The sequence below is a fragment of the Peromyscus eremicus genome, chromosome 3, assembly GCF_949786415.1.
Source record: "Peromyscus eremicus chromosome 3, PerEre_H2_v1, whole genome shotgun sequence".
Lineage (NCBI taxonomy): Eukaryota > Metazoa > Chordata > Mammalia > Rodentia > Cricetidae > Peromyscus > Peromyscus eremicus.
In genome coordinates, this window is record NC_081418.1 from 140449030 (window position 1) to 140473714 (window position 24685).

Sequence of the window (24685 nt, forward strand, 5' to 3'; positions counted from 1 at the left end):
GTGCTGTCCCTGGAAAATACTTTGGAACTTTTGGGCCTCAATTTTGTTTGGTTTGTTTGGTTCCTTGACACAGGCACTCACTGTATTGATTTTTTCAGCAATCTTGTCTTAGCCTCCTAATTGCAAAGATTACAAGTGTAAGCCACTACATCTAGCAAACTTCAATCGTTACCACCATTTCTATAAGGTTTCAACTTATCATAGATGGTTCAAAGAAGGATGGGATAAACTGATGTTTTGGATAAAATGTATTCAGTGGTTCCTTGAACTATACTTGCAAATGTTTACCAAATTTGAAACTAAATTTTATGGGCAAGTGAAATGTTTATAACAATGAAGAAAACTTCTACGTGAAACAAAACACACAAAATAAAACAGAACAGCAACCAACTAACAACTAAGAAATTGAAGCTTACAACTACACTGTAATTCTTAAGTGTGCTTTCAATGGAGACGATTTATCTTATTGATAATGAAATAGTCAGGCTGTTTTTTAGGGTTCTTTATTTAGTTCTATGGGTGTTTAAGTAAACAGAAAGAGCAGATTCTTCAGGGCTGGGGCAAAGGGTGTCCATGCACCAGAGAAGACGTGTTCTGTGTCTTCCAGGAAGAAAGATGGCCTCTGCTCTGCCAAGTCGGATTTGGGAGAATATTTTCAACCTCTTCCAGCTCATGTCCCTGTTTACACAGAGAACCCAGTCCTGTGACCAAAACACTTGTTCATTAGGAGTCACAAATTATAACAGAAAACAAATGAGGGTCCGCACACTCCATTTTACATTTAGCTCCTGCTGAAGAGTGAATCAGGGAATTTATCCAGTCTCTTCTCACAGATACAGGGGTAGAGTTGATCACAGTTATCATTATTGAGTCTTGTTTTAGATAAAAATGCACATCTTCCAGTATTAGTATCGAATTTCGCTGTGTTCAAGTCACTAAAATACAAAAATAATAGTCAATTATTTAATTTTGAACATTCACTGAAATGTCATGAATTTAAAATTTCTATTTGCCAAAATATACAGAATATGGAACTATTAATCATAAGTTCATCACTAAAATGTTTTTATTCTCTAAGTTCATTAAAAAGAAATGATCTCTTGATCATACCAAAATCCCCATCTTATTTCACACTTGCAATTTTTGATCAGCAGGTAAAACTGTTTTTAATATTTCCAAGGAATTATTTTATGCTAAACCTTCTTTCCCACTTATATTTTGTCAATAAATATGCTAGGTATAAACAAATATGTGTAGTACACGTAACAGAGTCTCATATGCTTGTGTTTAAACGAGAGAGGGAAGATTTGGAATATAGTCATAGATGAAGGCTTGTAACTAATATTTTGTGCTATTTTCCCTTTCTTCTTCCCCCATCTCATAGTTAATGGGTCTCCTCTGAAACATGATAATCTACTGAATTCCTTGTATGCAACACAACTATGATTTCTACAGGATTGTATATTAGAAGCCATAACTACCCTTCTGTGAAAAAAAATTAAATGCAAAATAAAAAACATATTAAAAAATTAGAAAACAAAGTAAATTAGTACATAAGCTAAAACAGAAGGACTGTTAGTTCCAGTTTAACCTGAGCTATGTAACAAAACCAGAAATCAAAAGGTAATTAATTAATAATTAAGATCATCCTGTAAAAACTGACAGAAATCAGATTCCTGCTCAGGCTGAGGTGTTAGCAGATGCTGGAAAAAAAATCTCAAATGGTCAGGGAAGCATTGTAGCCCATTTTCCCCCTAATAGATAGAGGAAGCTGACTACAGAATGAATTCAAAATGGAGATACTCAATAATAAATCCAGCCCAGCATAGTTGGGCACAATTATAGTTCCAGTATTTTGGAGATGAAAGTAGGAGAATCACAATTCAATACATAGGGATTTGAGCACACTTCAGTACATAGGGAGTTTGAAGCTAGTGTGGGCTGATAAGACTCTGACAAAGAAAGACAGAAAGAGAATGAAACCCACTCACACTACATGAAACTGAGAATTCAAAGTCATCAGTTTTTAGCAAAATAAATCATGTTCTTTGAATCTTGGATTTAAGATGGAGAGAAATGGAATATTCAAATTTACCATAGGAATTTAGAAGAAAATAAGATACATGAAACCAAGTGGTTTGTGGGACACAGATAGGCAAGGTTAGATACATTAGGAATGGAATATACATTAGACAGCCATAAGACATGCTCATGGGTACAGTCAGGAAATCATGTGTGTATATTTAATGTGTAAAAAGGAAGAAATGACACAGAAGATAATAACTGTTCACAAAAGATATTTACTACAAAGGAAAATGTATGCTTACACAGTGACTTGTACACAACTTGGCATGATAGCTTTCATAATTGCAATAACTCATAATTGTCAAAACTTAGAAACACACCATATGTTCACATATGGAGAAATATCATGGTATATTTGTGTAATACAAAAGTGCTTTATAACAAAAAGAATGAATCACTGGTCTGTGAATTCCAAGAGCCATGGCATTATACAACAGATAGCAGTTGATAGTTCAAGCGGCAACACACCAGATGAATAATTTTCTGATGCAGGAACACTGTTCAAGCAAAGCATATGGTGCCACAAACACTTTGCTTCTGTCTGTAATTTCACATCTGCAAAAACAGCTGTGGTGTCTCCCTAACACATGCACTATAATAAATAATCTCATGTGATGTGTATATTTAATCTCATGATTACATCTCAATATTATGGGCACATATATCTGTGGATGGTCAGAAAGATGACTTCTCATTAAGCTCTATAATTCTGATGAATAGAAAGAATACCAGGATACTTTTCATAACTCAGGCTGACACAGAAAAAAAAACAGTATTCTCGGCTACAAAGACAGCTTTTTTTAAAGCTGATTTTAGACTTTAGAGCAAATTCAAAATGAACTAGTTGCCCCTGCAAAGTAGGCACAAGGACAAATTCTGAAGTGTCTGTTTGTTGAACTTAAAGTCAAGCACAAAGCAACTTTAGTAGACATAATTCTCTCAGCAACTGACTCTCTGCGTACACTTCCAACCTCAGTTTATGACACAAGGCTTGAGGTTCAGCCACTGAATTGTTTATTGTTTAAGTCCTGAATTTCAATGTCACTTTCTGTTGGGAAATGCTGACCATTCAGCCTATGTGCCTCCTACTTGCTCACCAAGGAGCTTGGTTGACAGCCAACCATTTCCACTCACTGACTGGCTGGCCAATGTGACATCCCTAGCCTGAAAGAAACTATGATTCTCATGTTATTGAATGGCTCTGACTCTCATAATGTAGCTCATATATTTGTCTGGAATTTTTTTCTCAGAGAGAACTACTGCTATGTAGAGGAGCGCTGTGTGTGTGTGTGTGTGTGTGTGTGTGTGTGTGTGTGTGTGTGAAAGAGAGAGAGAGAGAGAGAGAGAGAGCTATAAGAGAGAGCTGTTTGAGAGAACTGTGTGGAGAGGTAGATGAGTATTTATGTAGAAGAGAGAGCTGTGTAGAGAGATGGAGCAACATCTGTATAAAGATATATGTAGGAGGAGATATGTAGAAGAGAGATGTATAGAAGAGGGATGTATATAGAGTGCGGAAGTCAAGGAAGAAATAAACAGAGCAGGAAGACAATCTGATGCATGCCATTGGCAATGACAGAAGAGCTTCAGATGGCAATTGACTGGACATCAGGAAACAAAACCTTAATGGGTAAATTTCAGACAGAAAAGCCCCAAGACCACAGACTCTAGAATGTCTTTTGCTTCTGCTGGGCCTTCACAAGTTTGCTGCTGCCCTCTTCCTCTGGTATCTGGCATGGTATGAATGGGCGTGGGGAGATCCCCACTTCTCTTAATGCAGTATGATCAACTCTTAGAAATATTCCATTCTACTGAGCTTTTTTTTTTACCTGAGGATTACTTTTGAGATGATATCCTCCTGAACTGTATTGTTTAACTGAAGTAATGATTTTATACAATAATAGTGTTAGTTTGAATAGAATTTCATGATTGGTGGTCTTTAATAAATATAGTAAGGCATTATGATGGAGATTAATTTAGTGGAAAAATTAACACAGGTAAAGGATAAAATATTGCCCCTTCCTCTGATAAAGCAGGGGCTACAGAGGATAAGAATTAGAACAAGAAAGTGTCACAAAGCTAAAACACTTGAGTTTTGATTGAGGAGCCATATAGACTGTGGGTAAGGTTAAGCTTAAGTAAAACAATTGAGTCCAAGTAGCCAAAATAGCTTAAATTCTTTTAATCTTAATGTAGATAGATAGATTATAGCTGAAACAAAGCCTTAAAATATCTTCAGGTTAGATTAAGATGTTTTGATAATAGCTTTGAGATAAAAAAAAAACCCTAGAAAACACTCTAAAGTTCACAAGGACACATAGATAATTTAGGGATCAAAAAACAAAGCAACCCAATTATTACTAGCTGAAGTACTTTCCTTGCTAGGCTTGATTGTTGATCAAAGATGTTGGTTAATTCCTTGTACACATTTCTACCCCCAATCTCCTGATTTAAAAAAACAAAAACAAAAACCTACTGAGTGGATATGTACTCTAAGTATTTAAAGTAGGGCTAATTGATTGTTTTCCATATGTGAAAGGCTAGGTTTTTGATTCTCTTAAAATTCCTTAAAAGATTACCCTTTATTATAAGTAATAAACTGATTGATTCTTTCTTTGTAAGCACAATATGCAGACTGCCAGCAAAAAAACTGGCTGAGAAAAATACCATGGTTGCTCACCCCCTGTTAATCTATAACAAGTTATTTAGATGTAAATGTATGTGAGTTCTTGGAATAACTTTGTTTTAATCATGTAAGAGAGAAAAAACAAATTTTTTCCTGTATTCAATATAATCATTCACTTGAAGAATAGAATGTAACCTGCTGTGAGATGTCTTTCTGTATGCAGTGAATATGTTTTATTACTCTTAGTTAATACAGGGAGAAGATGGTGGAATCTAGGAGAAGCCAGTGAACTGCCCAAGAAGCAAGATGTGAAAGTACCAGTAAATCACTGGCCATGTGAAGATACATAGAAATGGGTTAAGTTAAGATGTAAGAGATAACTAGTAATGAGCATGAGCTATAGATCAAACAGTTTGTAATTAATATTAAGCCTCTTAATGGGTACTCAGGAACAGGCAAGCAGGAGAGATACATCTGTCTACATCTGGTGCTCAGGTGTTTGGCAAGAATTTCTACATAAAACCTGAGAGAGCTTTAAAAAAACAGAGATTCTAAAGCAGAGCCAGGAGTGGTTTCCTAGTTCATATCTCTCATTACAGACCAAGGGACAGTTGCATCCCCTGGTCATGGTGGGCCTCACCTAACCATCGTGGACTCCCACAGCCTCTCACAGGCTGAGGTATAAAGAGACTTCTTCAGCTGCTGTCTGCAGGCTTGAGAGCACAGCTGCAGGCTGAAGAACACAGCTGCATGATACTTAATACTGCTCCCAGAGTTGGGGCAATAAATGCGGCTCCCACTGGTACCTCTGCTCTGAAGCTAGGTACACAGGGAACAAAGGAATGGGGCAGAATCAGCTGCCAAAGCTGCTGCTTTGGTCCTAGTGCTTAGCAGTTTAAAGTAGTGGTCAGAAAAGGACTACAGATACTCAATGAAGACAAATTCAGATGGAAAAAAAAACTCTAAATGGGTCACAGTATGTCCAAAAAATGAACATAGGCTTTACAAAAAGGAGAGAATGGTTATAGATAGTCATAAAAACAAAGTCTTGAAAAATAATAAAGTAGTATATAAAAAATAAGCCATGTAAAGATGGAAAATACACAGAATCTGTATTGTGTATATTATTGTGTTTTCTTTGAATTTTTTGACTGTTAATGAGCTAACTGCAGAGAGACATTTGATTGTGGGTGCTACTAATTTAAACCAACATGTGATATAGATATAATAGGATAGAAGGGTAGATTAATGAACCTACTTTTAAAGAGCAACAACTTGTTTAAAATGTTTTATGTTGGTATAAATTTAATTTATTGATACAAATTTAAAGTTAATTTTGTTATACTGTATGTATATTTCTACTCTTATTTGAGGTATTATGTTTATATAAATCATTTAGATTGTAATGGATAATGAAAAAATACAAATTGATAATTAGTCATCTATGATAATCATACTTATAGCCATGTTAGTTATGTTTTCTAGGTATACATAGATATAATTCAGTTAGGTAGGTAATCTTCAAACACTTCAAAGACCTACAAAATATGACATTTAAAATATTTTAAAAAATTTAAACTTTCTGGACAATGAGACATGTCTGTTCCTGACAGCACCATTTTACTTCAGAGAGAAGGATAGATATCAAAGACACTCTGTATGGAGTTTATCTTCTTCTTGACAAAAATAGCCATTTGGACAAAATCTGTTCTTGCCTGGACTGCTTAAAAAAATGTATCAACTGGACATGCAGGACTCATAGAAAGGTGACCACTAAACTTTGCTTGGCGAAATGGTCCTTCAGATTCCTGTTTTACAGAAAAAACTGCCAGACATTCTACAGGACACAAAAAAAGTAACTAAAAGACTCTAGGCCTGTGGGCTAAAGACAGATGTCCCAACTTTACAAAGGAAATTTAGATGACTGTCCAGGTTGCCAGCTGTCTCTATCTACTCTCAAAAGACTCCCCAAAATTGCTTATGTCCTTCTCCCATTTCTCAGGTAATAGTATATCCTTCTGGGGTCTTTGATGTAAAGACTAAATAGTTATAATTTCCTTAGTTATGATAAAAAAATAAGTTAAATATAAAACCTTAGATTCACAAATATAAAATAGATAGGATAACTTCCTTAATTTTGCCAAATACAAATAGACTAGATATTATAAATAGACTAGATACTGTAACTGTAATTCTTGCTTAATAATTATTTTGTTATATATATATATATTTTTTTACTATGTTAAAATAAAACCTTCCTTTTTTAAAAAAAAAGTGCTATAAATGATTGATTGCTAAATAAAATGCTGATTGACCAGTAGCCAAACAAAAAGTATAGGCGAGACAAAGAGTAAAGAGAAGTCTAAAAAGTAAAAGACTAAAACAAAAAGACACTGCCAGCCACGGCCATAAAAAGATGTTAAGATACTGGTAAGCCACAAGCCACATGGCAACTTATAAATTAATAAAAATGGATTAATTTAAGATACAAAAACAGCTAACTAAAAACCTGAGCCATTAAGCCAAACAATTTAAATAATGTAAACATCTGGGTGTTTATTTTATAAGTGGATTGTGAGACTACAGGGCATGGCGGGACCTGGAGAGAAACTCTCCAGCTACAAATATGTATATTTTAAAGGTATCTTGACTTCAAAATTTGGGTCTAAGGATACGTTGCTTTGGAAAACAGGCTCTGCTTTTGTTAATACAGGAAGTAAGGCTGTGGAGTCGTTTTAGGTTAAGATGGATCAGATTTGAACAAGCAAGGCCTCCTGAACCTTAAAAGATGGTGTATAACAACAAAGGTTGTAGCTGATCTTCACAGGACTTGACCATTATCTCAAATTTTCTCAGGATCCCCGTAAGATTACCAGTGTCAACAATCAACATGAAGTAGTATAAAAAACTATGCCCAAATTCCCAAAATAGTGTTTATGAATGTTTGTTTTCATTGAAAGGGGGTTGGTTATATGTGATTAATGGTCATAGTTAGTCTCTCTCTAAAGAAAAAAGGAGGATATGATATAGAAATTATAAGAAAGAGGTAGATTATTAAATCTACTTTAATGTAAAAAATAACTTAATGTCAAAATACTTTACATTGGTATGGATTTTGGTTTATTACTACAAATATATGGTCAATTTTGTTGTACTATATGTATATTTCTACTCTTGTTTAAGGTATTATGTTTATACAATTCATTTAAAAAGGTAATATATAGTTAAAAATACAAATTAATAGTCATCTATAATAGTCAAAATTATAGTCATATTACTTAGGTTTTCTAGATATGTAAGAGATATATTTCATATAGGTAGGGTAATCTTCAAACACTTCAAAGACTTACAAAATATAGCATTTAAAGTGTTTTAAGAACTTAGACTTTTCTGGACATTGAGACATGTCTGCTCCTGGCAGCACCAATTACTTCAAAAAGAGTGATGAGCAATAAAGAAATTCCATATGGAGTTTGCTTTCAGTGTGGCAAAGGCTAGCCTTTGGGAAAGAAACTTTTCTTTCCTGTACCACTTGACAATTTGTTATATAAACTAGGCAGAAAAGACCTATAGGAAAGTGACCACTGAACTTTGCCAAAACAAGGCTGGATGGTCATTCAGGTTCCCACTTCACAGAAGAAACTGCAGACATTCTGCAAGACACAGAGGAAAATGACTGATAAACTCTGCCAATGTAGGCAGGACAGAACTTCAAATTTCATGCTTCACTGAAATGTCTGCCAGATACTGTAGTCTGAAGATGGATGTCCCAACATTACAAAAGAACTTTGGGTGACTATTCAGGCAGCCAGGTGTCTCTGTTATATCTAAAATTTTAGAAGTTGCTTGCAATTCTCTTTCTGTTTACTCAGATATTATAACTATAATTCTTGCTTGATAACTGTTTTGTTATATGTAATTTTCCTGTATCAAAGTTAAAATCTTCTTTTTGATTAGGCAGAAAAGGGGAAATGCTGTGGGATGTCTTTCTGTATGCTGCGAATATATGTTATTCCCACTGGATGATAAATTAAGCTGATTTGGCTTAATACAGTGAAAAAGGAGGGCAGAGTTGAAGCAGATGCCAGCCAGCCAAAGGAGGACCAAGATGTACTAGAACACACAAAATATTAAATATTAAATATTTGCCATGAGATATGTGGCAAATTATAGATTAATAGAAATGGATTAATTTAAATTGTAAGAGCTAGGTAAAAATAAGCCTGAGTAATAGGCCAGTTTATAATTAATATTAAGCCTCTGACTGGTTATTCAGGAATAGGCAGGTAGGAGAAAGTTATCGATCTACAGTAACCACATTGTAATTTTTATATTGCCTGAAAGATTTTTTGGGGGTATATAAGCTGTAGAGGAAATATAAAATCATAGAATACAGAATAGAGACCCAGAATAAAGAATATAGAAGAAAAAAACTATCAAGAGAATGTGTGAATGTCTTTCCATTACCCCCTCAGATAAAAAAAATGGTTGAATTTTGCTTACTCTGTGGATTTCTTTCAAGCCCTACACTGATGGAAGCTGAACCCTAGGCAGGGATAGATGCATATGTCATAAAGGAGTGCAGCTTACTGGCCTGTTCCCCAAATTTTCTCAGCCTACTTTCTTATAGTCCCCGACACTACCAGCCTAGCAGTGATATCACTTACAATGGCCTGGGGCCTCCCACATTGGTCATTAATTAAGAAAATACCCTAAGGTTTGCCTACAGCCAGATGTTTGTTATTGAGGCACTTTCTCACTTGAGGTTCTCTCTTCTCAGAAAAATCTAGCATGTGTCAAGCTGACATAAAACTAATTTGCAGAATGTTGATTGCAAAGGGATACATATTTGCTAAAACTCATTCCTCATGACCTACAGTGGGTGCATTTTATCACATGCACACTCTAACTTTAAGACTTGACTTTTTTAAAATGTAATTGTCAACAGAAAGAATGAAAAAAAGAGAGAAGTAAAGGAATAAAGAAAGTTATGAAGAAAGAAGAAATGAAGGAGGAAAGGAAGAAAGGAAGCAAGGAAAAAAGTAGAGGAAAGAAAGAAAGAGATGGAAAGAAAGTAAGGAAAGAAGAAAGGAAAAAAGGAAGTAATAAAACAATCATGAGTCAAATCGTTTCAGAACTAATGGACATCACACATAAATGCACTGCATGATACTGAATACAAAGAAATATCAACAATGACATGATCCAGAAAACTGACAAAAGTGACTAATAAGACCATTGATTATGGATTAAAACATATTAATAAATCATCTACATTTATTGAGTTTAATTGTTTCAGTATGATATAAAAGAAATTGCTTGTCCCTAAAAATATTTAGGGATGGCTTATTATTATTATTATTACCATTATTGCTATTAGGCTTCATGATTCAGAATCTTATTCTGAAGCACACAATGACCTCAAACATACTATGCAGCCTAAGCCTACCCTCAAACTCATTTATCTATGAGATTATAAGTCTTAACCAAACCAAACTAGTGGGAACTCATGAGCTATGGACCAATTGCTGTAGAGCTTCTATGAGACTGGACTAGGCCCTCTGCATAGGCAAGACAGTTATGTAACTTGATCTGCTTAAGAGGCCCCCTAAAGTGGGATTAGGATCCATCACTAGGGCATGAGTGGGTTTTTTTGGAGCCCACTGCCTATGGTGGGACACCTTACACAACCTTGGGCCAGGGGAACAGGCTTGGACCTGCCTCAACTGAGTGTATCAGGCTCTGCTGACTCCTCATGGGAGGCCTTGCCTTGGATGAGGTGGGAATGGGGGTTGGGATGGGGGGAAAGACTGGGGTGGGAAAAGGGAGGGGAGGAGATCTGTGGTTGGTATGGTAAATGAATAGAAATTTCTTAATAAAAAAGAAAAGAAAAGATGATTGAAAGTCTTAAACTTTCACATGCAGCTGGCCTCACTGAATATTACTGTATCTACAGAGTTTCAACTCATCATCAAATGGATCAAAGAGAGAGAGAGAATGAGAATACATATGGATTGTGGAAGGTTGTATGAGTGTCTTAAACTAGTCTGTAAACTATTCACTAAGTCTGAAATTATTTTTTGCAGCAAATAAATGCACTCTAAAGATGATAAATTCTTCCACATACAAAAAGTGTCAGCCAGTAGCTAACCAACTAACCAACAAACAGAAACCCACAAGTGCATCCTAGTTCTTAACTGTGCTGTCAATGCCATGGATGTTGAAATGGTTTGTTCTAGTGATGATGAAATATGTGTGCTATTTATTAGACTTCTGTATTAAGTTCTGTGTGTCATTCAGGAAAAAAAGAGAGTGATTCCTTAGGGCCCTGGACCAAAGGCATCCATTCTACAGACACAAGCTGCTGTGTTGCACAAAGAAGGAAAATGGCTTCTGCTCTGTTAAGTCAGATTTCAGAAGAACATTTCTTCCCTTTCCAGCTCACCACCCTATTTGCACAGCAGACTGCGACCTGTGGTTAAAACATTTCGTCCTTAAGTAGTCACAGTTCACCACAGGAAACCAACAAAAATGACTACATTCCATTTTTAACTTTCCTAGGCACTGCACACTGAATTAGATAATTTACCCACTTTCTTTTCACAGATGCAGGAGTGAGTTCTAGCACAGGAATCATTATCTACACCTGTTGAACTGAAACTTGCACTCTCTCCTGTCTTATGTGATGATCCCATTACTGTCAAATCACTATTAAGTGAAAAATAGAATGGGAAATTATTTAAATTCAAACCTTATATTGATTCAGGCCAAAGTCTTTAAAACAAGATTTATTTACCAAAATGTACAGAATATGGCATTAATCATAAGAATATCAATAAAAGATTTCCATTTTCTCTAAATGCATATAATTGGTCTTGGGCCAATGACATGGTTCAGTGGGTGGAGGCCATTGGCATCAGACCAGTCAGCCAGAGTACAGACCTCAGATTCCACACAATAGGAGAGTAGTGACTGTTTCAACACTCCTTTAACTACTCCTGTGCTGTGTCCTGTATGTCACAGTACATGTGAATATATGCACAAAAATAAATGGAATAAAATGAAAAATAAAAATAGTCTTTTGATCACAACTAAGGTTCTTATCTACTTCACACTGTTAATTTTTTTTTTGTGAGCAAGTAAATTTAATTTTCGGTATTTCCATGGAACAATTTTACACTAAAATGTTTTTCTCTAATTTTTTTTTTACAATAAAGATAGTTTAAAAAGAAGAAATAAATACATGTGGCACACAGGACACAGTCTTACATGCAAACATTTTGAGGAGAAAGGGACATTTATAGAATAGTCACAGAAGAGGGTTTGTGACTGTTGTTTTGATTGATTTTTCTCTTTCCTCCCCCTCCTCAGAGCTATTGGGACTTCCCTGAAACATGGTGATCCTCTGACTTCCCTGTGTGCAACACAACTGCCATCTCTGACAGACGATGAATACTAAATCCTCAACTACCTTCCTTTGAAAGATAATTCAAAATGTTAAATAAAAACTAAAACACAATTCCAGGAGGTGGGGGCACATGCCTTTAATCTCAGTCCTTGGGAGGCAGAAGATCTCTGTGAGTTCAAGGCCAACCTGGTTTACAGAGCTAGTTCCAGGACAGCCAATACTACACAGAGAAACCCTATTGAAAAATCAAAAGAAAAAAAAAGAAAGAAAGACGATACATGACTACAACCTAGCTCTAGGGAGGCTGATTTAGAGGATTATAAACCCGAATAGAGTGGGCTATGGAGCAAGACCCTGATCAACTAAAACTGAATTCAGTTCATTTATGAACAGGCAGAAAGCAGATTCCTATACAGTCTGAGGCTTCAGTAAAGCTAAGACTCCCAAAACATCATTAAACATGACAGCCAGTCTTTCTACTAATAGGCAGGGCAAAATAAATAGTGAATCTACAGAAAATGATCATTCAAACATCAAATAATGAATCCTGGAGTATAAGGAGTTCAAGGCCAGTTAGGGAAATACAGTGAGTTTGACCCAGGCTAGCCTAAAGAGAATCTATGTCACAGAATACCAGACAGAGAATGAAATCCACCAAACTCCATGGGACTAAAACAGCAAAGGAATGAAACTTTAACAAAAGATCACCTTCATTTAACATTGGATTTAAGCCAGGTGAAAATAGCAGATTTAGATTTACAATAGGAACAGAAAAGGAAGATAAATGAAACTAAGTGGCCCATGAATCATATAAAGAACAGGTAATGTATAGTAGGGATGAGTATACATATTAGTCAGCCATAGGATATGATTATGGTACAATCAGTAAAGCGTGTGTGTTGAACATGGACAAAGAGGAGAAGACCCAATAGACACTAACTATTCACAAGATCCACATGGAGCACATATTCTGCATCATGAGTTCTTAACTTTACCTCCATGGTGATGCCTACCTGGACTTCTACCAAGAAACACAAGCTCACAGTTTCTCACTAGGTTCCTTAGAAGCTGACATTGTAAGCAGGTGTACAAGCTTCCGCACCTTCCCACTGGAGAAAATACTTGTGGTGGCCACAGAAACCTTCTGACCACTGGGCTTCCTGACAGAAACCTCATGTTTAGGCCCAGTAATCATACCATAATCAGGGAACAGTTTTGTAACATAGCCAAGGTCTACAAAGATCACTTAATCTGGATGCAGACATCCTTTCAGCTGCCAGAACCTCACTCTAAATGTTACCACATGCTCGTTTCACTCTGCATGGTGCTGTAGGATACAAACAAATTCATTAACTCTGTGGCCTTTCACAGTGGCAAACACCAACAATTCTAGTGCTTGGGAGGTAGATAGATGCAAAGGAGCAGAGCTAGCCTGTATGAAATGATACTTCCTATAGAAAAAACAAAATTAATAACTATAGTGATAATCTGTATGATTTGTACATATTAATCATCATGTAAGGTCTTCTGTCCTCTGGCCACCTTTGTGACAGTCTGCTTGAGAGTTCCCTTGGACTAAAGAGGAAGTTATCTTTCTGCAGATTTGGAACCTAACTGTCCACACTGGCAGGACCATGTTTAAATAGAATTGAGCCAGACCTGCGATGTTCTCAGGCACTGAATGAAAGCTTCCTGAGAAAGTTACCACTGTTGATGCCTCAGATAGTTTTTGTAGCAGCTGAAGAAGAAATTCACTGAATACCACAAAGATAATTCCATAATGAACAAAATCCAGCAGAAGGGGCTGGAGAGATGGCTCAGAGGTTAAGAGCACTGGCTGCTCTTCCAGAGGTCCAGAGTTCCAATTCCCAGCAACCACATGGTGGCTTATAACCATCTGCAATGATATCTCCATACATAATAATAAATAATATATACATATATTATATAATATATAATATACATAATAAAATCTTTTTTAAAAATCCAGCAGAAACAGTACGTTAAGCCCACAAAATTATAGGCAATAGGATTACCAACTAATACATGTAAAATAAATACGGTTGATATCTTTAGAGGGATAAAAGATAGTCACACCCAACTGTAGTTTCAGCACTTGAGAGATGGAGATACAAGGATCAAGAGTTCAAGACCAGCCTGGGGACACAAATCTCTATTTCAAAACAACAACAAAACAATAAAAATTAAATTTACTATTAAATGATATAAAAGGCAACTTGAAATTTATGAAGCTAACAAGGTTATTAAAGGACAAACAGAATTATTAGGGGATTTTTAAAATTTGTATTTCTAAAAAAATCAATAGTCAGGAAAAATGATGAATATGTGATATGAAGGCAGAGAAGGGTTTCTGAGGATTAAAGGATAAAATTGGATGACTACTGGAAAATAATGGACAGGAGAGAATAAAGATGGATCAACCAAAACTAAGGCTGCATAAAAGGCCTATGACTCCTTTGTGTGTGTGTGTGTGTGTGTGTGTGTGTGTGTGTGTGTGTGTGTGTGTGTGGTTAGGGGACTTTTATATGTTGCTTTTTTGTTTGTTTTAGGCAATTTTTGTCTTGCTGGATTTTTTTTTTAGTTTGATTTTATTTTCCTTTTTTGTTTTGTTTTTGTTTGGGGGGAGAGAGAGAGAGAGAGAGAGAGAGAGAGAGAGAGAGAGAGAGAGAGAGAGAAATAACACAAAATTGAGTGCATAGGAAGGGAGGTGGGGAGGAACTGGGTATTAAGGGGGAGAAGAAAATCTGATCAAAATATATTCTATGGAAGCATAATTTGAAAACATCAAAATATAATTTAAAAAAGTTAGATCCACAGAAAATATGAGTTATTAGGTGAAAATCAAAGTGCAAGGCAAAGGATACCTCCAAAGGAATCACCAGTCAGGGAGACCACAGATGCCTCCAAACAACCAGGCTGCGGCTGTGCCCTTGGTTTTCCACCATAACTACTGGAAACACCCTATTTCTGAAGACAACACACATTTGGTGTCAGGACATAGAGAAATCAGTCTCAGACTAATGAGGAAATATTTTCCCTTAGGCTATCTTTCAATGGGTCAAAGGTCCTGTGCAGGTTACTACATAGTGCCTTAGCTAGGGTTTTACTGCTGTGAAAAGACACCATGACTTCAGCAACTCTTATAAAGAAACATCTTACTGGGGTGTCTCCTTTACAGTTTCAGAGGTTCAGTCCATTGTCATCATGGTGGAGAACATGGAAGTGTGCAGGTAGACTTGGTGCTGGCTACCTCTTGATATGCAGGCTACAGGAAGTCTGCTGACACACTCAGTGGTCTCCAGAGCATAGGAAACCTCAAAGCCCACTCCCACAGTGACACATTTTCTCCAATAAGACCCCACCCACTCCAACAAAGCCACACCTACTATTAGTGCCACTCCCTATGAGATTATGTGAGCCAATTACATTCACACTTCCAAAGGGAGAAAAGATTTGAATGGTCTTACCCAGCACTGGACCCCCTACATGCCACAATACTGACCTGCTAGGCAATATGTCATATTTGATACTGTAATCCAAATCAAAAGCCCATGATTGCAGAGGTCATGGGCTCTAGTATGGAACCTACTACTATCATTTTGCTAAGTGGTCACATAGCCAAGTTTCATTTTTAATATTTATATTTATGGCCTGGACCTGCATTGCTCTCAACCTCCATCAGAGAAGTTTCTTTTGGCAGTGGTCAGTGGTCATTGCAGAGAAGCAGAACTGGTCAAAGTGCTTAGGAGAAGAGCATATGTGCTCAGCCTTAAAGGGGTCATCTTCATAAACCTCTTTCCCCCAAAACCACCACTACCACGCAGGAAATAGGAAAGAAGAGGAAACAGAAAGTTTGTAAGAACCAGAGGAGGAAAAAGTACTGTGAAAAGCATGACAAAATTCCTGCACAGATGAGGAGGCATATACTACCACGTAAGAAATTACTATTGTTAGGTGACGGCTGCTGGAAAAGGGAGATTCACTCTTTTGTGGGGGTAGGGTTGGGGGGTGGGGTGGGGTGGGGCGATGGGCTAGGGAGGGGTGGGTGGCCACCGGTATGTATCCTTTCTCCAGTGGATGCCCTACCATGCACCTAGGGACAGCAGCAATTAAGAAAACAGGAGTTAGAGAGGCATATGTTAAACAGAAGCAGAGGAAGCTTGGGGGTTTAGGGAAGGATATGATCATATTTTATTTTATGTATATGAGATATATTCAAGAAAAAGAAATATTCTTAATAAAGATAATCAATGAATAGTTTTCTACCAGATTATAAATTAACATAACACTTGGAGTCTACAATATGACATCTTGAAATGGAAGGTAGATATACATATATACATATAGATATGCAAAAAATGTTCTTATATTTATAAATAAGAAGCAATTTATATAAACTAAATCCTGAAACAAATGAAGTGAAAATTTCAAATATTCATACTTATACTGTCTATCAGGATGATCTAGTCACTTTCAAATGATCTTAAGTTGTTGATTTGCTTCTCTTCTCTGCATCTTAGAACACACAATCCTTAGCTGTGTTCAGTATTACATCACTAGCAGTCAGCTTCTAGACTGTTCCGTTCCTCTTCCCTGTCTAATGCTTGCTCAAACACTGCCTTGTGCATCTTATCCTTAGCTGTAAGCTCTATTGAAAAAGAGAATAGCATTGTGAAATGAGAGAAAAGCCTTTGCACACAATCATCCCAATTCTGCACCAAGTTAGAGTATGAAGGCTCAGAAAACTCACAGTTTAGGGCGGCCATCGTCAATCCATTGCCAATTCCTTGTTCTTATGTCATATGATAACCCAATCCAGTAACTGTTGGGCTTAATTTGGAGCTGAAGGAACTTCTGTAAGAAAAAAAAAAAAAGAACTCATCTGATGATAAAATTTCCCCGTGGCTGGTGGAAAAAGAACAACATAACAGGTCCCTGCTAGTCTATGTCAGTTCTCTGCTGTCCTGTCCTCCAGCACTTCAGTCCCTCCAAGCTCATTTTTAAAGTGATTTCCCTCTAGTAGCTCATTTATGTCAAAACCAATGTTAGTTATGTAAGTTATTTAAAATGAAAACCTCAGGTGTCTAGGGATACTAGGTTCATGAAATGATTTATGTCTTTAGACCAAGTCTCACTATATAACCAAGGTTGACCCTGAATTCACAATATTACTGCTGTGACTCCTATAAACCAGCACACTGCGTACATGGCTCATTAAATAATTTCAGACACAATATGAAATTATTCAATGTGCATTCCCAAAGACCACAGAGGCATGTGGGAAGTGTTCATATGGTAAGTAACACCCTGTCTTCATAGCAAATTCATTAAGAGGAAAAGTACTGTGTGAAAAGCTATTCATTAAGCTCCATGCTCCAGAGAAGAAGCTGTTCTGAAGTTTAGACTTGGAAGTGACAGAAATTGAGGAGGAAAGGGACAGATATTTGGAAAAATTTAGTGTCTTACATGTGACATGCAAGTGGCATGATATCTACTTAAATTTTTGAACATATCTTAAAATATGAGTTTAAATTTAATTATAAATTTAATTACGATTAATATATCAAATGGCAAATCACATAATTATTTGACATTAATAATTATTTTGTTGTAATTTTTATACATGTATTAAATTGCTGTACAAATTTTGTAAAATGTTCTATATGACAAAGTTTTCAAGCTGATCCTGCGAGCATTTCTCTAGAAAAATATTGTCTTCATATTGGAAGAGATTTTGTTAGGAATAATTTAAATAGAAAATGTCCACATCTTAGCACCTCTTTTTCATTTAATTACTCATTTCAGAAAATAGACATCTTTTAAAAAAACAAAAAATCGTATGAAGTAAAGATTATGGAGAGTTTCACTGACAATCCCATTGGAGCTACCTGGTAAAACTACTGAGTTTCACAGTTCTCATAGAATTTCCACTTTGCAAATTGCCCCAGAGGTCAGTTACTTTCTCTATTTTCATCCAATTCCTCATCTCAGGCAGTCTCACATCTGGGTTCCAAAAAGCAAGCCCTAGACCAAGATGTCACTGGGTGTAGTTGGCACTCCATGGAGATACACAACTGTCACTCACAGGATGTACTGTACCAAAGGTTTAAACTTATTTTGGGAAAACATGCTTGTCTGAGGGACTCTCTTGCAGACTCCTGAGAAATAGGAGATTACAAAGACATGGCTGTTTCTTTAATGAGTCTTCTCATAACGGACCCTGTGTCCTGACACTAAGTCAGCAGCAGGAAGGAGTAGCCTAGGATACTCTTACTGCACAGTTTTTGATCACGTTACAGGCAAACCATGAACAACACTCAGCCGTTTCTCTTTCAGTAAACCTGCCCTGGCTCAGCATCTCACTATCCAAGGGTTAGAGAAGAGTCTAAGTGAAGAAATGGACATGTTAAGAGTCTACAGTACCAGTTCATCATCATCATCTATCTTCAAAAGGGATAAGCTGCAGTCCTGGCAGGTCTGTTTACATCCACTCCAGTGTTTTTTGTCCATGATGAAATAATAACATTTTATGCCACAGCAGAACCAGTCTCCTTCAACCCGTTTGCCTACAACAGAGAAGGTAGATGGTGAAAATTCTTATTTTCTAATATTCTATTATTAGAGCACTGTTTTAATTAAACATCAATAACTAAGTAAAATTTCAGAGCTCTAAGAAATTTAAATTCCAGAATGTTAAGAGACCCTTTACACCCATGCTCTATGGAGTGCTTTTTAAAGCAGTAGATATATAGAAACAGCTGATGTATCCACTGTGGATAAATCAGTAGAAAAAAACATAGCACATGCACACACAAAAAAATATTATTTATCCTTTAAATTGGCTGAGCATGAAGACTTATGCCTATAACCTGAGCACTACACAGAGTGAGACAGGAGGATCAGCACCAGTTTGAGGCCAGCCTAGGCTAAGTAGTGACTTCCAAACCAGCCTTGGCTATAAAGTAGATTCTAAGACAGCCTGGGCTACAGATTGAAACCATGTTTAACACCTAAACACTTTAAAAGAGACTTGCTCAACCAAATGACGAGCATGGATGAACTGGAGGATGGAGTGCAAAGTGAAAAAGTCAGGCCCAGGACCATACTTTATGGCTCAACTCCGATGAGGTTTTAACACAGCCCAACTCTAAGAAGCAGAGGTTTGTGAGATACCAGAGCTGGAGTACGGGGAACAAACACTTGCTGCACAGAGGCAGTTACAAGGATGACTGAATTCTAGACCTGCAGCAATGCACTGTGTTCCCAGTTCATCCTCACATACTGTGCACTTAAGGATGTGCTGTGGTCCGTGTTAGATGCTCTTACCTTAAGAGAAATAAGAGACACATGAGAGAGCTTTTGAAGGTGTTAGTCTACTCTCCTGATTATGTTGATGCCTTCAGTGATAAACCCACATACCCAAATACGTCAAGTTGAATACATTAAAATGTGTGCGATTTGTGTAGCAATAATACCTCAGTATGATTATTTTGTTTAGTGAGGGACTGAGGATGTCCACGCTCTATTATCAAACTTTATCTACAACCTTTGTTTTCCTGTGAAGAGGTATCATTGTGTATCTCATGCTAGCCTGGAATTTGCTGAGCTGTCCAGATTGTCATTAAATTTATAATCCTCCTGTCTCAGCCTCCTAAGGACAGGGACTACAGCAATATGCTACCATTTACAGATGATAAAGTTATTTTTAGAAATGAGACATAATATTTTTCATGGGTCTGAAATATTTCAAAAATTTTTGGCACTTTTTTTCTATCATATTTTATAATGTGGCAGTTTGAAAGATATTATTATTCCTTGCATAATAATGATTTTTAACCCCTACCATGGTGTAGTGAGATCATATGCAAAAGCTCTTTGTAAACTCTAAATTCTGAAAATAATATTTAATAATGAATGATAAACTGTGTCAATTAAAATTAACCAGTCACAACACAAGGTAAGAAAGGTTCCTTGTAAAGCTTGATATTTTCATCTTTCTGGCCTCATTCACTGTGTCACTGACAGAGTAACACAAGTGTGGACACCATTTTGAAGTTTCATAACGTGCTGTAGTGAGCTTCACTATGGTCACAAACAGGCCAACTCTCTCATACCAAGGCAGAAGGAAAACACACACACACACAATCATTTTTATGACTGCATCCATATAAATGCTCTGAGTCCATTTCAGCCTAAAAATTTAGTGAACACTCTCTTAATGGAAACTTCCTTGTTCTGTCAGCAACAAAGCTGGAGATCCAAATTTACCCACAGACAAAAAGAACCTGAATTGCCAGCTGTGCTGACTTACAATTACATCCTCTTAGAGCAGTAGAAGCCAGAACAGCCACTGAGTTTCTAGAGGCTATAAGATTCTCCGAATTCAAACAGGGATATCTGGGATTCCAAGCCCCTCAATGAGATAACAAAACCTCAAGCCATTAACTCACAAATCACCAGCATTTTAAGCTGCTAATTGGACTTCAAATCTTCAGGGGGAGGAAACATTAGAGAGTAAAGCAATTCTTTATTCAAGATCCTCTCCTTACCTCTGTGCTGTTTGGAATCTACAACAAATTTAGTTTCCTGGTAGCATCTGTTCAGTGTTCTGTTGAGTGTGTCCAGATCGTGTTTGAGGGCCTCATAATCTATAGACTTATTTTTCAGCATTTCTTCAATTAAGTACCTGTCATTTTGCATGGTGCTGTTCTCTTGATGGGGAATATTTAGAGTTCTCCGCAATTTATATATTTCTTGACTGTACTGAAAAACTAAAATTAGTAACAGGTATAACTCAAAAATGCTCATAAAGAGTAAATATTTAATTTAATATTAGAGAAAAAGCTTTATATTAACAACCAACACAGCTCATTACTTTAATTGCTATTTTGGCTCAAAAAGTAACACTTCAATTAACTCACTATAAGAATTAAAACATCAAATTCTCTCTATTGGCAACTTCAGTGTAAAGCAGATGAAATAGCTAAATAATATTACAGTGGAAGCTCCATATGTTCTGATTAATTTGTTGTTTTCACAGCACAAAACTAACAAATAAATATTTAAGAAAAATATTCAGAAAAACCTAACACAGCATGAAAATTTCAACTAAGAAACACAAAATAACAGCACAGTTATCATTGGAGAATATGGACTACCCACAGGAGGAAGATAATAATATGCAGACATGCAGCTGTGTTGGAGCCCAGTGGTTTTCTCTAAGGATGTTTATTAAAGGTAAAGCTGAAGCTCCAGAACTTCTACTTCTGTGTACAGATTCAGTCTTTTCACTTAATCATGTCCTCAATATGAGCTGGGGAAAAATCCACAAAATGACATAATTCATTTTGTACAGCTGTTTCTTATAGCATGTATATGTCAGATTCATAATAACCTGAGCTCCAAAACCAGAATATCAACACATCTATTATCAGAAGGAACATGATCATGACTAAGACAGAATAAGGCAGTCAAAGGCAGCCCCAGTCATTGTAATGTCCAAGAGTTCACGGGTCCAGGGGAAAACAAAAAACTTACAAATTACAGCCCACCTGGAATGTCACCTGGTGACAGACAAAATAATGGACAAAGTATGATCTTTGTGGCATAATTCGTGTCTGTTGGCATTACCTAGGCAAATGATGTATTTGAGTTACTCACTGTATATCAGCCAGATTGAGATTGCCATCATCAGAAGTAAGCAGAGGATCCCGAGACCCACTGCAACGAAATGTGAGGAGATTGAGCATTCCTAAAGACATCAAAATCATCACCAGGACCATCCCATGGTCCACCACCACCCATAACCTGGGCATCATATGAAACAAAAGGATGACACCTCTAATGTTTCAAATAAACTTCCAGAATACAAACCAACTCCTACACCTAAAGTTTGGGGAACATCTCTGAAGAGAGGAAGAAAAGATTGTAGAATACAGAGACTCAGGACATCTTCTGCATGCTGTGAGATGTTCTGTATGGCAAATGTGTTGCTAATTAGTCAATAAATAAAACACTGATTGGCCATTGGCTAGGCAGGAAGTGTAGGCGGGACAAGGAGGAGAATAAAGCTGGGAAGTGGAAGGCTGAGTCAGAGAGACACTGCCAGCCGCCACGATGAGAGACAGCATGTGAAGATGCTGGTAAGCCACGAGCCATGTGGCAAGGTATAGATTAATGGAAATGGATTAATTTAAGCTGTAAGAACAGTTAGCAAGAAGCCTGCCACGGCCATACAGTTTGTAACCAATATAAGTCTCTGTGTTTACTTGGTCAGGTTTGAGCGGCTGTGGGGCTGGCAGGTGAGAAAGATTTGTCCTGACTGTGGGTCAGGCAGGAAAAACTCTAGCTACATCTGCAAGACAGGGAAGCTGAACCCAGGAAATCTCAATAATCTCATAGCCTAAGTAAGGCACACCCAACCACAACACCAGAGGACATGCCAATATGGACACGGAAAATCTCCACATGACCGGACTCCTAGATGAAGAACTATATGCAAATGATGGCAGGTGAGAGAGAAAACACATCTCTCCTAAGAATGAGCCCATAAGTGAATATCTAATACCAAGTGGTCAGTTCTAAAACATACTCATGTGAACAATGTTAAATGGAATCACAGACTGCATATATACACACATGCAAACATGTAACTAATAATGAAATGGAGAGGAAACAATACAAACAATACATTAAAGTAGGAGGGTTAGGAAGTACTGGAAGGGTAACAGAGTTAAGGGGGAACAGGATAGGATAATAATGGATTTAAAATTATATGCAATACAAAAGTCTTAATAAAGCCCATTATTTTATATAATTAATAAATTCTAATAAACTGTAAAATGAAAACTTTATACTTTAGATTTCTGGATGACATACACCCATCTGTTTATAGCCTATGTATGGAAGCAGTTCTTTAGGACTTCACAAAATTTCTACCCATTCAAGCTTGAACTCTCAGCCTCACAGAAAGCTGAAATGACAGTCTTGAGCTGTGTCATCCAGGTGTACATAGTTTCAAAAGTTCATCTTACAAAGCACTGAAGGGATAAGCAAGATGAAGGTAGGAAACTCCAAATTGCAACTAGCAGCCGACCAAGAGATCTCAACTCAGCATGGGGAGGAAGGAAAGATCAAGCAATGGGCTTGAGAAACTGGGAACCAGTAGGAATGTTCTGAGCCCTATGAAGGTCCATCCTTGAAGACTTCCTAGGAGTCAGCTCTTTTCTTGTCCATCAATTCTGTTTTCTCAGGAAAATAAGATATTTATCCTTGTGCATTTGAGGTCTTGAGTTCTAGAGACCCACATCTGATTATCACCATACTAATGTAGCAAAAGTGATCAGTTTAGAGTTTAAATGTGACAATATTTGAAGGGCAAGAGAAACAAAGAGCAAAGAATTTCCACTCCCCTCTGACCTGGCTGTTGTTGCTGATGATTGGCATTGAAGTTTGATGAAATACTTGGAATATCCTGTTTTAGTAAGAGCTTTTCTGGTTTGTTTGCTTTTTGTTTTCCTTTTTTTAGTTTGGTTTTTCAAGACAAGGTTTCTCTGTGTAGTTTTGGTACCTGTCCTGGATCTTGCTCTGTAGACCAGGCTGGCCTGGAACTCACGGAGATCTGCCTAACTCTGCTGGGATTAAAAGTGTGTGCCACTGATGCATGGCCGAGAGCTTTGTTTTTAACACATACTTTGCATGTTTCTAAGATTTTATTCCATTAGAAAATTCAGTGTTTCTTCAGACTATAGTTTTTTCTTTCTAAAGGCCACACATTTTTAACCGTATTTTGTTAAAAGTAACTGAAACCTGATGGTTTCTCAAATTTATTTATTTATTTATTTATTTATTTTTTATTTTTATTTTTTTTGGTTTTTCGAGACAGGGTTTCTCTGTGTAGCTTTGCGCCTTTTCTGGAACTCACTCGGTAGCCCAGGCTGGCCTCGAACTCACAGAGATCCGCCTGGCTCTGCCTCCCAAGTTCTGGGATTAAAGGCGTGCACCACCACCACCCGGCTGGTTTCTCAAATTTATAAAAAAGTATTCAAGGCAGACAAGGTGGCTCACAACTGTAATCCTAGAACTTGAGAGGCTGTGCTAGAAAAATCAAGGATTCTTGGCTACCCTTTGCTACATAGCATAGTTAGGACTAGTCCTGGCTAATGGAGACCCTGGCTCAAACAAAAAACAAATAATAATAATAATAATAATAATAATAATAATAATAATAATAATAATAAAAACCTAACACACAGTAAAATGAAAAATAAATTAAATTGTTGATTTTTCCTGTCTCAAAGATTATTTTTTAAAAAGCTTTAAAGTCTTTACTTCTTCTCACTGTGATGGCCTATTCCAGCTGACAATCAGCAATATATGGCTAGGACAGTTTTCAGTGTCTGGTGTGTACAGTGAGTAGGAGGAGAACATTCACCTTTGTGTCCAACCTCTCTGGGACCTTGAGTCTCATTAGGCTTGATTGGATTCTGTGACTCTGAAGAAGACTCAAAAACTCTTGAGTTTGAATAAGTCACCTCCTGATTGCTCAT

At 36.8% G+C, this 24685-nt stretch overlaps 1 protein-coding gene across 1 annotated transcript; it reads right to left on the reverse strand.

The window, feature by feature from the left end:
* Positions 1–781: 781 nt before the first annotated feature.
* On the reverse strand, positions 782–24685 carry LOC131906524 (T-cell surface glycoprotein YE1/48-like). Its single transcript, XM_059257140.1, has 6 exons — positions 24571–24685; positions 21798–21857; positions 20687–20908; positions 18561–18703; positions 16888–16991; positions 782–935 (listed from the first exon to the last, which is right to left on the reverse strand). Exons 1-6 carry the CDS (start codon positions 24683–24685, stop codon positions 782–784), a joined length of 798 nt encoding a protein of 265 aa, XP_059113123.1.

What these genes read in the sequence shown, in the direction of transcription:
- LOC131906524 (XM_059257140.1), bottom strand. Translation starts at nt 24,685, where the DNA reads ATGAGCAATCAGGAGGTGACTTATTCAAACTCAAGAGTTTTTGAGTCT. An exon ending in CTCAATCTGGCTGATATACA is followed by an intron (nt 20,909 to 21,797) that starts GTGAGTAACTCA and finishes TACTAATTTTAG; the next exon opens with TTTTTCAGTACAGTCAAGAA. An exon ending in TAGATGATGATGATGAACTG is followed by an intron (nt 16,992 to 18,560) that starts GTACTGTAGACT and finishes TTTTTCTTACAG; the next exon opens with AAGTTCCTTCAGCTCCAAAT.